This window comes from Neopelma chrysocephalum, unplaced genomic scaffold (assembly GCF_003984885.1).
Source record: "Neopelma chrysocephalum unplaced genomic scaffold, ASM398488v2 Primary Assembly neopelma1_108, whole genome shotgun sequence".
In the NCBI taxonomy this organism is placed as follows: Eukaryota; Metazoa; Chordata; class Aves; order Passeriformes; family Pipridae; genus Neopelma; species Neopelma chrysocephalum.
Genome location: NW_020897773.1, coordinates 1,142,549 through 1,157,137, shown reverse-complemented (window position 1 = coordinate 1,157,137; position 14,589 = coordinate 1,142,549). Strand labels below are relative to the sequence as shown.

At 47.5% G+C, this 14,589-nt stretch overlaps 1 protein-coding gene across 1 annotated transcript in view; it reads left to right on the top strand.

The window, feature by feature from the left end:
* Positions 1 to 64: 64 nt before the first annotated feature.
* Positions 65 to 14,589, top strand: part of EHD3 (EH domain containing 3) — a 30,459-nt gene continuing 15,934 nt past the window's right edge. The window contains exons 1-3 of the mRNA XM_027696555.1: positions 65 to 632; positions 7,461 to 7,637; positions 12,548 to 12,645. Coding sequence (XP_027552356.1) covers positions 406 to 632; positions 7,461 to 7,637; positions 12,548 to 12,645 — 502 coding nt within the window. The 5' untranslated portion in view covers positions 65 to 405. The remainder of the gene's footprint in view (positions 633 to 7,460; positions 7,638 to 12,547; positions 12,646 to 14,589) is intronic.

The following is a 14,589-nucleotide window of genomic DNA, read 5'->3' as shown; positions in this document are numbered from 1 at the left end:
CGCCGCCCGGCGCGGCTTCACCCGCCGGGGAGAACGGGCGGCGCCTGCCAGGAGCCGCCGACTTCCGGCGCCGGCCCCTTTCCTGGCGGGCCGCCCCTCCGCGCTATGCCCACGCCGGGAGCCGGCGGCGTGAAGGGAGGCGGCGCCCGCCGGTGCCGCTCGGCCGGGGCTGCGCGGAGAAGCCGCTCCTTCAGCCTCCCGCGGGGACTGTTTTCTGGCTGAAACCGCCGGCGCAGGTGGCGTGAGGGCGGGCGGCCCTCGCGTGTGGGCGCTGGAGGGGAGCGAGGCCCGCCCGGCCTGAGGGGGATGCGCGGGTAGCCCGCGCCCGCAGCCAGCCCAGCCCTGCCCGCCGCCCCCCGCCCAGCCCCGGTGGTCGCTGCGGAGCTGGCGTCAGGCGGCCCCAAGATGTTCAGCTGGCTGGGGACCGACGACCGCCGGAGGAAGGACCCCGAGGTGTTCCAGACGGTCAGCGACGGCCTGAAGAAGCTCTACAAGACAAAGCTGCTGCCGCTGGAAGAGCACTACAAGTTCCACGAGTTCCATTCGCCCGCCCTGGAAGATGCCGACTTCGACAACAAGCCCATGGTGCTCCTCGTGGGGCAGTACTCCACCGGGAAGACCACCTTCATCAGGTAAAATCCAGCTGCCCGCTGCCTTCCCGCACGGGCGTGCCCGCACCCTCGAGGTCCGCGGGCTGTGGTGGGGCAGGACGTGTCTCTGATACCTGTGCTATGCCTTGATCCCCCTTCTGTCACCCCCTTCGTGTCCCTGGTGCTCATCGACAGGTTTTCATTGAAAAGTCCCCTTCACTCAAACGCGGAGCGTTCCTTTGCAAGCACCAGTGCTCTAAGATGTCCCATAAAACACCGACGTGGCAAAAAGTAGCCCGGGGCAGGGCTGAGGAGTGCAGGCAGGGCATGAGTGTGGACATGTGAGTCACTTGGGGCCCTCTTGGCCGTTCAAAGTGCAGAGGCTTGGGCAAGGCTCGCGCGGGGTATTCCCGTGGCCGCTCGGGCCGGGTTGGCCCTGCTAATAGCCATTCTTTTCAACCTGACGTAGCTTTTGGGTGGTGGGGCAAGCTAGGGAATCCTAAAGTGGGTGTTTCGGTTTGCAGTGGCCTCTGTCTCGCGCCTGGGTCTGTCTGTCTCTGCCCTGTGCCCAAAGGCAGTGCTCAGAGCCCAGTTAGAGAAGCATGTGTGCCTGTGCACAGGGGAGACCTGCCCATCGTCCAGGCTCCAGAAATAAAGTCCTGCTTTAACTGTGTCCTGCTCTGCTGAGGTGCTGGGAGCAGCAAGTTCCTTTCTAACTGTAAAGAAACAGCAGCTGACAGCAGCTCTTTCATTTCACTGATAGAAAACTGCCACCAAGAGGGTTAAATTTTTCCAGCTGGACTTTGTTGCAGGGATCTCTTTTCAGCCATGCTGCTTGTTCAACTTGCAGCAAGCCTTTCTCTTGGGATCATAGCTGAAGCTGCGCTGTCTGTGTTTCCTATGTGATTCATAAGCTAAGCGTTAAATTCCAGCCTTTTTCTGGTGTGGCTGTGTTGAAATCTGTGGAATTACCCCAGTGTAAATCTGGACACAAGCCACAGGCAGCCAGCCCTTTGTTCTACCAGTATTTCTTGGTGGAGGAGGGAGCTGTAGAGAGAGGTGAATCAAATTGACTGTACCTCTTAAGGACTGACCTTGAGAAATGCAGAGTTGTTTGGGTTTTTTTTACGTACTGTAATATTCTTGCCACTAAATGTCCTGGCCAGGAGCCAAGGACAAAATGCATTTCTGCTACATTGGAGTGTACCTGGCAAACAAAGTGTAAGAGTAAAAAGGCCTTTCTCATTTGAGTGGGTCAGATAGATGGTGAAGGGGTACGGATGACCCAAAGAAGCATTTGGCACATGTTTGGAAAGAGAGTTAGTTACTCTTCTGAAAATTAGGCTAGTTGGATAGCACAGCTGTCTGGTTCCACCCTAAATCTCTGTTCTGTGACTTGGTACCAAACCTGTTTGAAAAGCTTTTTCTGTCCTTTGGGTTACTGATGCTCAGAGCCTGAACATGAGGAGGTTGCTGAGTACTTGATATGGCTGCCTAACTAAAGCATCTCTTCCTAATTCCTCTCTCTGAATTGCCAGCATCACTGTTACCCTGCAGTCTCACCTGCATGCTGCTGTTAGCAGAGATTTCCTGGATTTGCTTCTCTCTGTTCAGTCAAGTCCTTTTTCTGTAAGTCTCGGCTGCTTTTGCAAGTTCAGGTGCCTAAAGCATGTTCTAGGCAAAAGGAGAAGATAGGGTTTTTGCTCTGCTGTCAGCAAGTGGATCTGAGCCTCTCTGACCACTGCATTTCATTCATACATGTATCCTCTTCTCCCAGCCTTCTCTGGACACAGAGCTGGGATGAGCCTACCCAGAGTCAAGCAGAAGTGACTGGGAACTTCTGCCAAATGGACCTGAGAAGGCTTTCCAGGAAGGCAGAGTCTTCTTGTTTAAAATAGTGCGTAAGAAGGTGAAAGTTGAGAACTCTTGGAGAAGCCCGGGGCCTTCTAATAGTAGGAGGAGTGTGAGGGTCTGTCACTCCAATATGTTGCAAATCAAAGGCAGGAGGTACCAGAAAACCACGTGTTACTCGTGATAGGCTTCCAGCATGAGCTTGCAGGCACTGGTCATTAAAGAGCTGGGATAAGCACCAGATTAGCACCAGGGTTATTGTGGGAAGGCAAGTGGGAGCTAAAGCTGAGAGCAGGGAGGAGTTAAAGGGGACTGAGGGAGGAAGTGGGAGAGGGGACAACCATTATGTCTTAGCAGTAGAGTGAAGCAAGAAACAGCCTCTAGACATTCCTTCCATAATCTCATCAGGATGGGGGTAATTAGTGTTATCCTTATGTGTAATTCCACTCTTAAATTGCATCCTGCTTGTACTGCCATGCAATTTAGGGAGATGACTTAGTGCCACTAAACACTCCTGTCGAATGAACTCAGTCCCAGTTCACCTGGATCCCAGGACACCATTTAAAAAACAGAGATAAAGAACCTTAGTCACCTAGCTAAGGGAGGTCTATCTTCCGTACATCTTCACTTGTTTTGGGGAATCTGAGTTGAAACAAGGAGGGAATTCAAGGCTCTGAAGCACCTAAGCTGCAGCATCTTGCAGCAAGGCTGTTCCCTTGTCAGGAGCTGACGGCAGAAAGAAGGCAGTCAAGGTTAGCAGTGAGAAACATTCCTAGAGGCTGAGCCAGGGAACAGGGAGGTGTGTTGTGTGGGTCAAAGCCAGTGAAGCGAGACCAGAGCACTGGCTTGTTTTCAGTGGAACCAGGCAGTTCTCTCTTCTGCTTACACCGACACAGAACTGAGTCTTATTCTGCAATGTGAAAGATGTAGCGTTGCTAACTGCAGCTTTTCCATTCCTTCTTCTTGCTATATCATCTCTTTTTGTACTCACTCCCATTTCTCTCCTCGGGATACACTTAGCTGAGGCTTTTCCACAGAGCTGTGGTCTGAAAGGCTGTCCTGGTTAGGGCAAGGCAACACCTCTACCTGGGAATATGTGACAGCTACAGCAGGATGTCACTGGAGCCTGCCTTTATAACGTTATTGGTTTTTATGTTTCCTGTAAGAGGTGGGAGTGCAGGACAGAACATTACTCCTCTAATTAACTTAGATTCTGTGGTCTTTTCTAAAAATAATTCTGGCTCTACTCCAGCCATCCTGCTAATAAAATAAACAAGCCTGCCAGAGCCATACTAACTGTCAACATGGCTTGCTTTTCTGGTGTTGCCACCCCTTCCTCCTGGAGCTAATCATTTACACGTCCCGGCCTCTCCACGCTGTTTGTCACAGGCTGCACGCAGAGCTCTGGTGTGACCTGCCTGTGTGGCCCTGAGCCTTTCATCTCTGCTTGCAGCAGGCAGTTGTCACCATTTCCTCCTGCTCTGCCCTTCTTCCCTTTCCCGCTCGGCATCACCTCTGCTGCCACACACAGCAGCATCCTGCAGGGCTCCTGCATGACTCATCACGGGCAAGCAGCCCCTTCCCCCACATCCTGCGGCATTCCTGTCCAGGGAGCCCGGCACCTCCTTGCCTGTCTCCTATGCTGCTCCAAACCTTCCTGGGAAAGGGTGTCCCAAACCAGGCTGACTCTAATGCAACTTTCGTGCCCTTGTCCCTCATCAGGAACAGGCGTGAAATGGGCAAACAGCACGATGCTTCCAGCACATAGCATGTCCAGACACTTCTCTAAAAGCAGATTGGTCATAAAATAAACCATTCACACCTTGCCTGGGGCTGCAGGCTTCCCTAACCTGGCTGGAGGTTATTCCCCCAGGCCTTTGAAGGTGTTCAGCAGCTTAGCGTAAGACATGCAGCACTGGCAGGGGAAATTGCTTGCTGTTGGTTGGTGTTTTCCACAGCATTGTTTGCTCTTCTGTGCCAGAAATCCCCACAAATGTGACAATTGCATGTGTTCTCTAGCTTGCCTCTGGTAGCAGAGGCAGCCTGTGTCGCTGCTGAGCAGAAATGCCTTCCCCCCCCATCAGGCAGTGTCAATAAATCCCCTTGTATTTGTCCTATGTACAATGAGATTCTTGTGCTGCCAACACCCTGCTGCACAATGTACCCGAGTCTCCCAGAGAGGCCTCACTTAAAATAGATACTGTGATACTGGGCAGTGCAAATCTTCATCTCTCTGATTTCATACCACTTGTTGCACATTAAGTCAACTAACCCTGGCTTGTAGCTACTTCTGTATGAGAGTGCTTTTGTTGGGATTTTTTGCTTCGTATTGTTTTAAGTCTTATACAGGAAATAAATGCAGAAATGCTTTGAAACATTAGCAGAGTGGAGCTGTGATGAAATTCTTTCAAGCAGCCTGTTTGAAGGAGTGTTGCTGTTATATGCAGCACTTTTGGTTAGACTTTCTCGGAAGCTTTGTCTATAAATAACAAACAAACCCCCCACCCCCGGCTATTTTCTACTACTGCTCAAAACTTGTCATATTACATGTGCATCTCAAACCTGTAAAAAACAAGCAGGTGGTTGTTACGGCAAGGCTGCAACCTGACATTGGGAGTAAGGGGCGTTTCTCAAAAGCACTTCACTCGTTGCATTTGGCAGTTGTTGTCACTACCTGTTACTTTTCTTTATAATGTTTGCAAGGGGAGAACACAAAGATTATATCTATGGATTTAGTAAATTCCCATCTGTATATCGTTATTACTGTATTTGGCTCATAAAAGAAGTGACGTACAAAGCGGGAGCAGAGGAAAGCCACTGGCAGCGACTGGCATGGCAGCCATGTCCACTGGGCTCAAGTGTTTGAATTGCCATCCAGGAGGCACAAGTTTAGTTTCCAGAGTCTGGCCATGTGGCTTCTAACCTAGGAAATGTTTGTTCCAGTGTAAAAGAGCTTTCCAGGGAATGGAGCCAAGAACAACATATTATAGTCTACGCAGCCCTTGGTGGGAGAGGAGTTGTGGGGTGGTTCAAGCTAGAGAGAAGTTACTGTAGCTGCCAGGAAGGTTGTACTGTGATCACCAGCCAGGGAGATGACACATACCAGCACTACCTGCAGTCTGCTTTTCTTAGGTAATGACTCACTTTTATAGGGAAGTTTGAGAAACCCCTGCATAGGGTTTAAATAGATAGGATGTACCCACCCTACTATAGGAGGTCAGAGGGCTGTTCCCTTCCTGGAATCCTTCCTGGATTATTTCAATTTTGTTGGGAACTGCTAAACAGCTGCTGTTGCATCTCAGAGTTGCTGCAATTAAGAGGAATCACTTCTGGTGGCATTCTAATGAGCATGGGACTTGGAAATCACTTTGGATAAAAGGTACAAGAAAATACATGATAACACACCAATAAAGGAGGTCATTGACTCCTAAGGGAATTATGGATATCATTGCTGGAGTTACTCTAGCTGCAGCAATTCTCTTCATTGACATGTACCAAGCCAGATAAGGATGTGACTTGCAGTATGTCCTGGGTGTACATTTGCTTGTTTTACCTCTAGATCCAGTGATTTGGCCTTGCCCATTGGGAAACTGAAATATTTGCTGACATGGTGTCAATAAATAGCCTGTCTGAACTAGCGCAATTTTTTTGTTGTTCCTTACACACTGGATTGTGATTACCTATGTTAAAATGATGGTAAAAGCAGGAATCCCAAAAAGTTATCACAAGCCTTCATAGCAATGGTCCTATAGTCACTCACACAGGGACTTCCCTCTCTGATAAGACTCACCTGAGTGAACCAGTGCTGGTTGTTAAACACACCGGCCTCAATCATGAAGAATTTTCAGCCCTTCTCCCACTTCCTTTTCCACATCCCCATAATCTACGTCTAACATCACAGCAATTCTGTATTTATCTTTCTACCTACTAAAGCTTAGGTCAAAGCAATGGAAGAGGAAGTGCTGTCTACCTTCTGGCAACAAGCAACACAGTATTGTACTAACTTCTGTAATCTGGTAGTCATTTTATTCTTCATGTAACTATCCAGAGCTTATCACCAGCTCAGGTGCTCTGACACCATCCTGTACCAAGGGCTAGACCAGTTCTAGCTATCTTTTGCAAGCCACATGGACTCAATGTTCAGGATCAGCAGGTGGGATGTTTTCTGTGTACAGACCTGACCTCAGCAATGGCATTTGGCTCCTTCATGAGCCAGAGGGAACTATCCCATGTACATACCGTTGACCCACCCTGAATTTGGCTGGGTAAGTCAGGATGTGCTGCCAGAGTCTTATTCAAAGTCCTCCAGCCCCATGGGTAACTATCTTTCCCTGATATTTGGCAAACTGTACCTTCAGGTAGGCTGCCAGAGGCTTAGGAAATAATAAGGGATGTTGTGCTTACTGTGCTATTTAGCTTGATGACAAATATCAGAATACACTCCGCCACCCACGTGCATAATGCTCAATCTGCTTGAGCAGTTTGTAAGTGCAGACCTGTAGCTGCATTGCAGAAGTGCACAAGGAGGGAGGCTTGAGACTTTAACAGTCAAGTACAAGGGAAGCTGGCATTTGAGTGGACTTGGGGCTAAGCACATTAGTTGGATGAGTGTGCTGAAATGAGCAGCAGTGAAGTAATTGATATTGGCACCAAAGGCCGGTGAGGTTTCAGGATTAAGTCTGTGATTGCAGTGAACTGCTGTTTTTACTTTGCTGTGCTAGGGCTGTTCCAAATGTCTTGAGGATTGAAGTACACAAAATGATGCAATGTGATGAGTCTCTTCCCAGCAGCTATAATCATCTCAATTTCTTAATCCACGTTAAATAAGCTTTAAATGTGGAGATCCTAAGTAGAAAAGCTACCACGACATTTATCAAACAATTCACTGACAGTGCTAAAAATAGTCTCAGCAGGATCCATGCTCTTGAGCTTCATAATTACCCTGCAATCTTCAGTACAACTCATTTAGGACTCAGGCAGCTCATGTCTCATGCCCACACCCTATTTTTTTGCCTACAGGTACCTGCTGGAGCAGGATTTCCCAGGGATGAGGATTGGACCAGAGCCTACAACTGACTCCTTTATAGCAGTTATGCAAGGAGATGTGGAAGGAATCGTTCCTGGAAACGCTTTGGTGGTGGATCCCAAAAAACCGTTCAGGAAACTCAACGCCTTTGGCAATGCCTTTTTGAACAGGTCAGTACTCAAGAACTTACTTGTTCTGGAGAGTAAAGCTAGAACTTATTGAACAGCATAGCTAGTAATTTAAAGGGATAAGGCATTGCACTTCTTTTCCTCCCATCCACATGGCTGATGCAAAGCCATTCCAGTCCTACCAGGTTCACAGAAGTCACTTACTGAAGGGCTGATTAACAAATTCAAGTGAGGTAAAACTTTATTTCACTTGAACAAACAAAACAAAAATGACATCACAGCCTGTTAAGCTTATCCTATAGGAGTCTAACTTCATTACACTTGCTCTCCCTTGCTTCAGTATTGCTAACTTCTTCCATTCGGCAATCAGTTTGGTCCCTGAAACCAAATAGTCCAACCATAGTCCCTGAAGTCCATACAGGAGTAGAACTGGCACACAGTAACTACATCTTTGCTTTCTTGCATTGTTAAACGTTGCTTGAATGTCCTTCTTGAAACAAAACCAGGCTCTCTTCATTTCTGTGCCTTATACATATAACCTCAGGTGCAAACTAATGACAGCTCTAGTGTCTTTCCCGTAAAAAAAAGTAGCAGGGGCTTTGGACAGTGGCTCTGTGACATAAGGAATGTAACCTTTCTATCCCCTAGACCCAGCCCAACCTGGGATATAGGCCCTGCAGGAAGCCAGCAGCACACACCCATATCCTAGATGAGCACAAACTGTGCTACAGCAGGCAGATGGGAACAAACTGACTACACCCATCATCAACGCCTTCCCTGCTAACACAGTGTGGGAGACATTGGAAACATGGAAACATGGCAGCTGCTCAGCCAAACAGCCAGGAAAGCTGGGCTGGGCTCTGGCTCCTTTTTTAACTTCCAAGCTTAAGAGAGTGTCTGTCCAGGGGGCGCAGCATCTCCTACCAGCACTGTCCACAGGAGTGCTGCCGTAGGCTGCAGCCAGATAGGGAAGGGACCTGCAGAGAAGATGAGAAGAAGCTTGATGAGAGAAGAGGGACTGAGCTGGAGTCGCTGCTGTGCAGAGAACCTCCCAGTGCCTCAGGGGGACTCTGGAAGCAGCATCTGATCACTGCACAGGGCCATCAATCAAATACACCAACATGGTCCTGCACCAGAGAGACTTTGAGAAGTTTTGAATGTTTTATTGGGCCCAGAACATCTGTGTCTGACCGACAGTTAGGACAGGTGACTAGCCACTCCCTACACCAGGGGAGAAGGGTGATTTGCCCTAAGAAAATAACAGGCCTCCTGCATGGAGTGCAGAGATAGTAAATGAAGAGGGCATAATTGAGAGCAGCTCTGCTGAGAGCCAAGAACAGCAGTACAGAGAAGCAACATCAGGCCAGGCATGGGGGGCAAAAAAGCAAACGCTTCTGAACTGGACTGATTGATGTGTCCTGAATGCAATTTGCTCCTAATACAGCAAGGGATCTCTGCATCCATTAACCTAGTTCACTGTATCATGCTGTGTTCTTGTTACTCTTCTGCTGCTCTTCCTTCTCTTGAGGAAGGAGTCAAGCATGTGCCTGTGAGGACAGCAGGGCAGAGGGACACAGCAGTGATTCAGCACCAGACTAAGTGCAGTCCTTTTAGCAATGCAGGGAGTATCCAGCTAACGACAGTAGCAGCTAACGACACCTTTTTGTTGCTGACATTAAAAGCAAGGGAGTAACGATTTCTAAACAGACAGAAATGGACAGTGTGAGCATCGCAGTGCTGAAAATGCAGATGGTAATGCCCAGCTAACGAGGAAATTAAACACATGCAAGAATTGACTCGGAGGGTCAGAAATTTAGCAGATGCAAGTCCTGGTGCACCCACTGGATCGGATCAAGCCGCCCACACGTACTGGGGCTGGCTTCTTGGCTGGAAACAAGCAGAGCTATCTCTGCCTTGCACGTATCTTGCTGCTGCTATGTGTATGCCAAGGTCCTGCCCTCAGCTAGGAGGCTATGAGCAGGGAATTTGGAGAAGGGAACTTATCTCCAGGAGCCACCCCTCCAAGCTGAGATAAGAGTGGCTGTGGGCAAGTCCATCTGCTTTACCCGTGGGAGGTTAAAGGTAATGCTTGACTGCACCAGTGGCAGGGAGCAGAGCAGCACAAGGCAGTAGCATTCACACAGGCCCAGCTGGTGTTGGCTGAGAGGTGGCAGCCCACTGTGTCCTGTGGGATGCAGAGCCTGCTGCTCCAGGAGTGAGCATCTACCCTTAGTTGGAAGCCCTGCCCACCTCCACCAGAGACTGGGATCTGCTGCTTTCCAGGAAACAAGGGAAAAGTGATAGAGTCAGGATTTGGCTGGGAGACAGCAAGCAAATGGTGCTGCTCAGAGCCTGTCTCTTCCCTCCCTTCATTCCCAGGACATGGAGTGCCTGCCCATACTTGGGAGATAGGGCCAAGGTACGGCTGACAAGCTGCCCGGGGCTGAAAGGAGGATAGCAGGTCTGCAGAATCCTGTCTCTTGTCTGCCTCTCCTTGCCCCAGGTGGTTCCTGGGTATTGAGAGGAGGGCTTGTTTTCCTTACTCCAACTCTGCTGGCCAAACATCAGCTCTGGAGAGATCCCAGCAGAGAGATTACAGGTTGCACCTTGTTATCAGGTGCCTTGTTTGGCACCAAGGGCCTGGAGCAAAATGAGGAATCTCAGCCATTACTTTTGTATCATATTGTCGGGATTGGAGAGTGTCCCATCCCCAGAGTCTGTCTGGGGAAGCTAAGGTGGTGTCACTCCTGCTTTTGTGTTGTCAACAGCAGGAGACATCATGGATAACAGGTTCCCCCTTCAGCCCTGTGCTCTGCCTGTGGAGGTAGTGAAAGTCTGGTTTGGCACCACGTTCTACCCTTCATATGGCCCCAGACAGAATTAGGTCATGCTCCCTGAGGTCCTGCAGTTCTGCTGGGACAGCAGGAAGGCAGCAGCCTTAACAACCTTGCCAACAGAGCCAGAATGCACTCACTCATGCTGGCCTCTGACCTTATATCTGAAATCTCCTGTGGAGTACTTTTCCTAGAGAAACTGGTGGAAAATCCCCTTGCCCAAGCCATTTAATATTACAGCATGAGGAATAGTCAGGGCTGTAGCAATGGAGAGCAGACCAGGGTTGGCAGGACAGGGGAATAACATGACCTCCTGAGCCTTTTGTTCTCTGCTGCTGTGCCTGGCACTCAACAGGATAATCAAGCCAGTACCTCTCTTCGATATGAGGTGTTACACATTCCGAAATGCACTCTGTTGCCACCTGCCAAGCTGTAGATGTGAGAGAGAGAGGCTGTAATATGTGGTCTGAAATAGGTGACAGTTTAGGAGAGGAGACACTCTTCTAACCCATGAGGATTCACTCTTGTCAGAATCCTTTGGAGTCATACAAGTAGAAGAATTGGGGGGAGGTTGTAGCACAGCCTAGAGGAGTTCAGAAGTGCAGGGGCTTCAGCAGAACCAGCTACTCATCAGAGCACTGCAGGGCCCTGTCTACCATGTCTGATAGAGTGGTCATTGTCCCAGCCCCCATCCTTTATGTGTTTATGCTTCTTCCCACAGTAAAGTGTTTTTTATGCCTTGGATGTCACACCACCCTATTAATATGCATACACACACACATTTATAGCTGCCTGGAATGCCAGCTCAAAAAGGCTGTCCGTGAAATGCTACTGGGAGCCACATAAGGGGATAGGCTTTTACTGTCCTTTGCTGTTACTGGCAACTGAAATAGATGAGCTGCAACCCACTAAGCACAAAGTGCCTCTTCTTAGCCAGTGATTTGCATAGATACAGGATGGGGAGCAACTAACTAAAGAGCTATTACACAGAAACGGACCTGCAGAGGGGGGAGCAGTAGATTACAAACTGAATGTTAAGTTAACATTGTCATACTGCTGTTAAAAAAGCAAACATTTTACTGAGATACATAAACAGGACTGTCATATGTAAGAGATAAGGAGCAATCCATCTACTCTGCTCACCACTGGCAAGGTCACAGCTGGAGTATGTCAGCTTCTGGCATAATGCCTGAAGAAATATGTGGAACAGTTTGAGAGGACCCAAAGGAAGGCTGCTAGGGTCTTCAGGGATTTAGAGATGAGCTACAAAGGCAGCTAGAGAGAACTGGAAGAGATAGGAGATAGAGAAAAAACAACCACCAAACTGTTTTCTACAGAGGAAAGGCTGAGGGGAGGCAGGATGACAATAGTATACATTGTGACAAGAGGGGAAAAATAAATCATTTTCCACATCTGCTGAGTTTGTGACTGAGTGGCATTGTAGCATGGTAATTGTAGAGTAGACATTAAAAAAAAGAGGGTTTGCTGTAAAGATTATTAGGTAATGGAATAGACTCCCAGCAAGTGTTGGTCAGTCTGTGTTGTTACAGATTTGAAGAACACTTCAGACAAATACCTGATTGATCCTACCTTGAGGTAGACTAAGCAGCCTCTTCAAGCTGCCTATGCTTTAGTATTTCAGTGGTACAAGAATAGCACACTTTTTGTCTGTTTAAGACCAGATTTGAAAGAGAACAGAAGTCCTACAAGATTGCTGATTTTTCTTTTCAAAACCAAGTTATTTCAGTTCACTTGGGTTCAAGACTCTACAGGGAAATGCTTAAGTGAAGAAAAACAAATACCACTTCTTGCTAAAATCAAAACAGCACATTAACGAAAACCCAAATATTTTCATAATTCACAATTTGGGGGCCCTCGTAAAAAAACCTGCCATAGGTCACGTCTGAGCCCCATGTTCCAGAAGCAACAAAGTAATCAGAGAAAAATGCTTAGTTCTACCTTCTTTTTCATTTCTTTAAGTAACGGTAGCTCCAAGCTTAACTGAAGACTTGCAAGATCAAAGTCTGGCTTGTCCTGTGCTGCCTGTGATGTTCAGCACATCATAAGTACCTTTTGCCTTTTCTTTTTTTTTTTTAAACACATTTATTTTCCACACAGGTTCGTTTGTGCCCAGCTACCTAATCCTGTATTAGAGAGCATCAGCGTCATTGATACACCAGGAATTCTTTCTGGAGAGAAGCAGAGAATTAGCAGAGGTAAGTCCCAAGTTCAGTTCTCTTCCAAATGTTAGTAGTGAACACCAAAGGAACTCTTCAAACTACACAAGCTGTAGACAGAAGCAGTAGTAGGAGCCTCTAAGAGATGGAACATGACTTTGCAAATGGAGTCCAAAGAGACATTGTTAATCTCCTGCAGAGAATTTAAATGTGTTCAGGGAAGGTTACTGAGAAGGTCAGCAGTACCTGTGTCACAGTCCAGTATTTCCCCGTGGAAGAGATTTCCATGAGAGTCAATTAATACCTCTCTGCTTTGCAGAAACACTTGCTTTCGGTGACTCACTGATGATTCATAGCCAAGGCTCCCTTTGTAATCAGCCTGGTTTCTTTCCAGCTGACCTCACAGGTTTCTTGAACTGTCCAGGCTTCCTAAGTCTGGTGCTGGGCTGGATTGGGTTTAAGAGCCATTGGCATCCAGGTTCCCCATTGCAATGGGGAATCTGGAAATCCTGGGGACACTAAATCGTGGAATGGTTTGGGCTCAAAAGGACCTTAAAGATCCTCTGGTTCCAACCCCATGCCATGGGCAGGGCACCTTCCATGAGACCAGATGCTCAAAGCCCCATCCAACCTGGCCTTGAACACTTCCAGAGATGGGGTGTTTACAACTTCTCTGGGCAACTTGTTCCAGTGTCTCACCACCCTCACAGTAAAGAATTTCTTCCCAATATCTAATGTAAACCTGCTATCTTCTGGTTCAAAGCCATTCCCCCTTGTCCTGTCACTACATAACCTTGTAAAAGTTGCTGATGAATAGTGCAGTCTGTTAGTGAATTCCTGAGGTCGGTCTCAGACTCACCCTCTGAAATGAGCAACATCTTTAAAATCCGTGATCAGTTTCTTACTCTGTAAGGTAATAGTGGCATAGCTCACATTTCTGGAAGGTTCCTTATATAAAGCTGGTAGCTATGCATTGAAAGAAAGCCAAGAGTACTAATCTCAGTGTTCGGGTTTGAGAAGATCAGTTCTCATTCACACTCCCTGTTAACAATGCACAATTAAGTTTCAGCAGCACAGGCTCTACCCAAAACTGCTGAGGCCTTTCCCATATTTCTATGTTCTGTCCCCTAAGATTTCAGATGACTCATGACTTTCCCAGTTTTATAACACTCTTTTGCATTGAAATTGTTCTTGGAAATTTCCTTTTCTCTTTTAATTGAGCAGCCACCTTATGCAGGTCTTGTTTGTTTTGCTGGGATCTTATACCACAGGGACCTTAGCTAAGGAAGCATCAAGAAAGCACAGCTACAGTTAGTTGAAAACTCACATTAACCTCTTTCAGCATAGGTCTCTGCACTTTTAGGGGATCATAAATTCCAAGGTGCACCAGCCTTCATCAGAAGGTTGGAAAATATGCTGTGGAAGCATTCCTCCCTTCAGCAGAAAGTGTTATAGAGATAAACAAAAATTTATATTACATGGTGTAAACATTTTCCAGTTTAAAAATGCCACTGAAAGCAATCAGTTCTCTTGTAGAACTATCACAGTGAAGCAGATTTGCTTAGAAGGAAATATTTTGGTTATTTAAAAAAAAAAAAAAAAGAAGAAATTGAAGATGAGTCAGAATAAACCCATTTCAAGCCCCTTTCCCACGTCTCCTCACTAATTCAAACCCTGACATATATTGCAAGATTTTCCTACTTTTCAGCTATTTACAGAACTAAAAATATCCTTCTGCAAAGTACACTGGCACTTCTTGCTCCTCCTTTTGCAAAAATTTCTGTCAGCTTTCCAGTGGGTCTTGGTGTCCCATTCTGCAGCCTCTCTGCCTGACCTTGGTGCTGGGCAACAGTCATGGAGCTGATCATTGTGAGAGCAATCACACGGCACAGCAGGACAAGCAGGGGATCAGACCCAACCATCACAGGTTTATGAAAGGCAGATCCTGCTTGACCAACCTGATCTCCTGTGACAAGGTGGCAC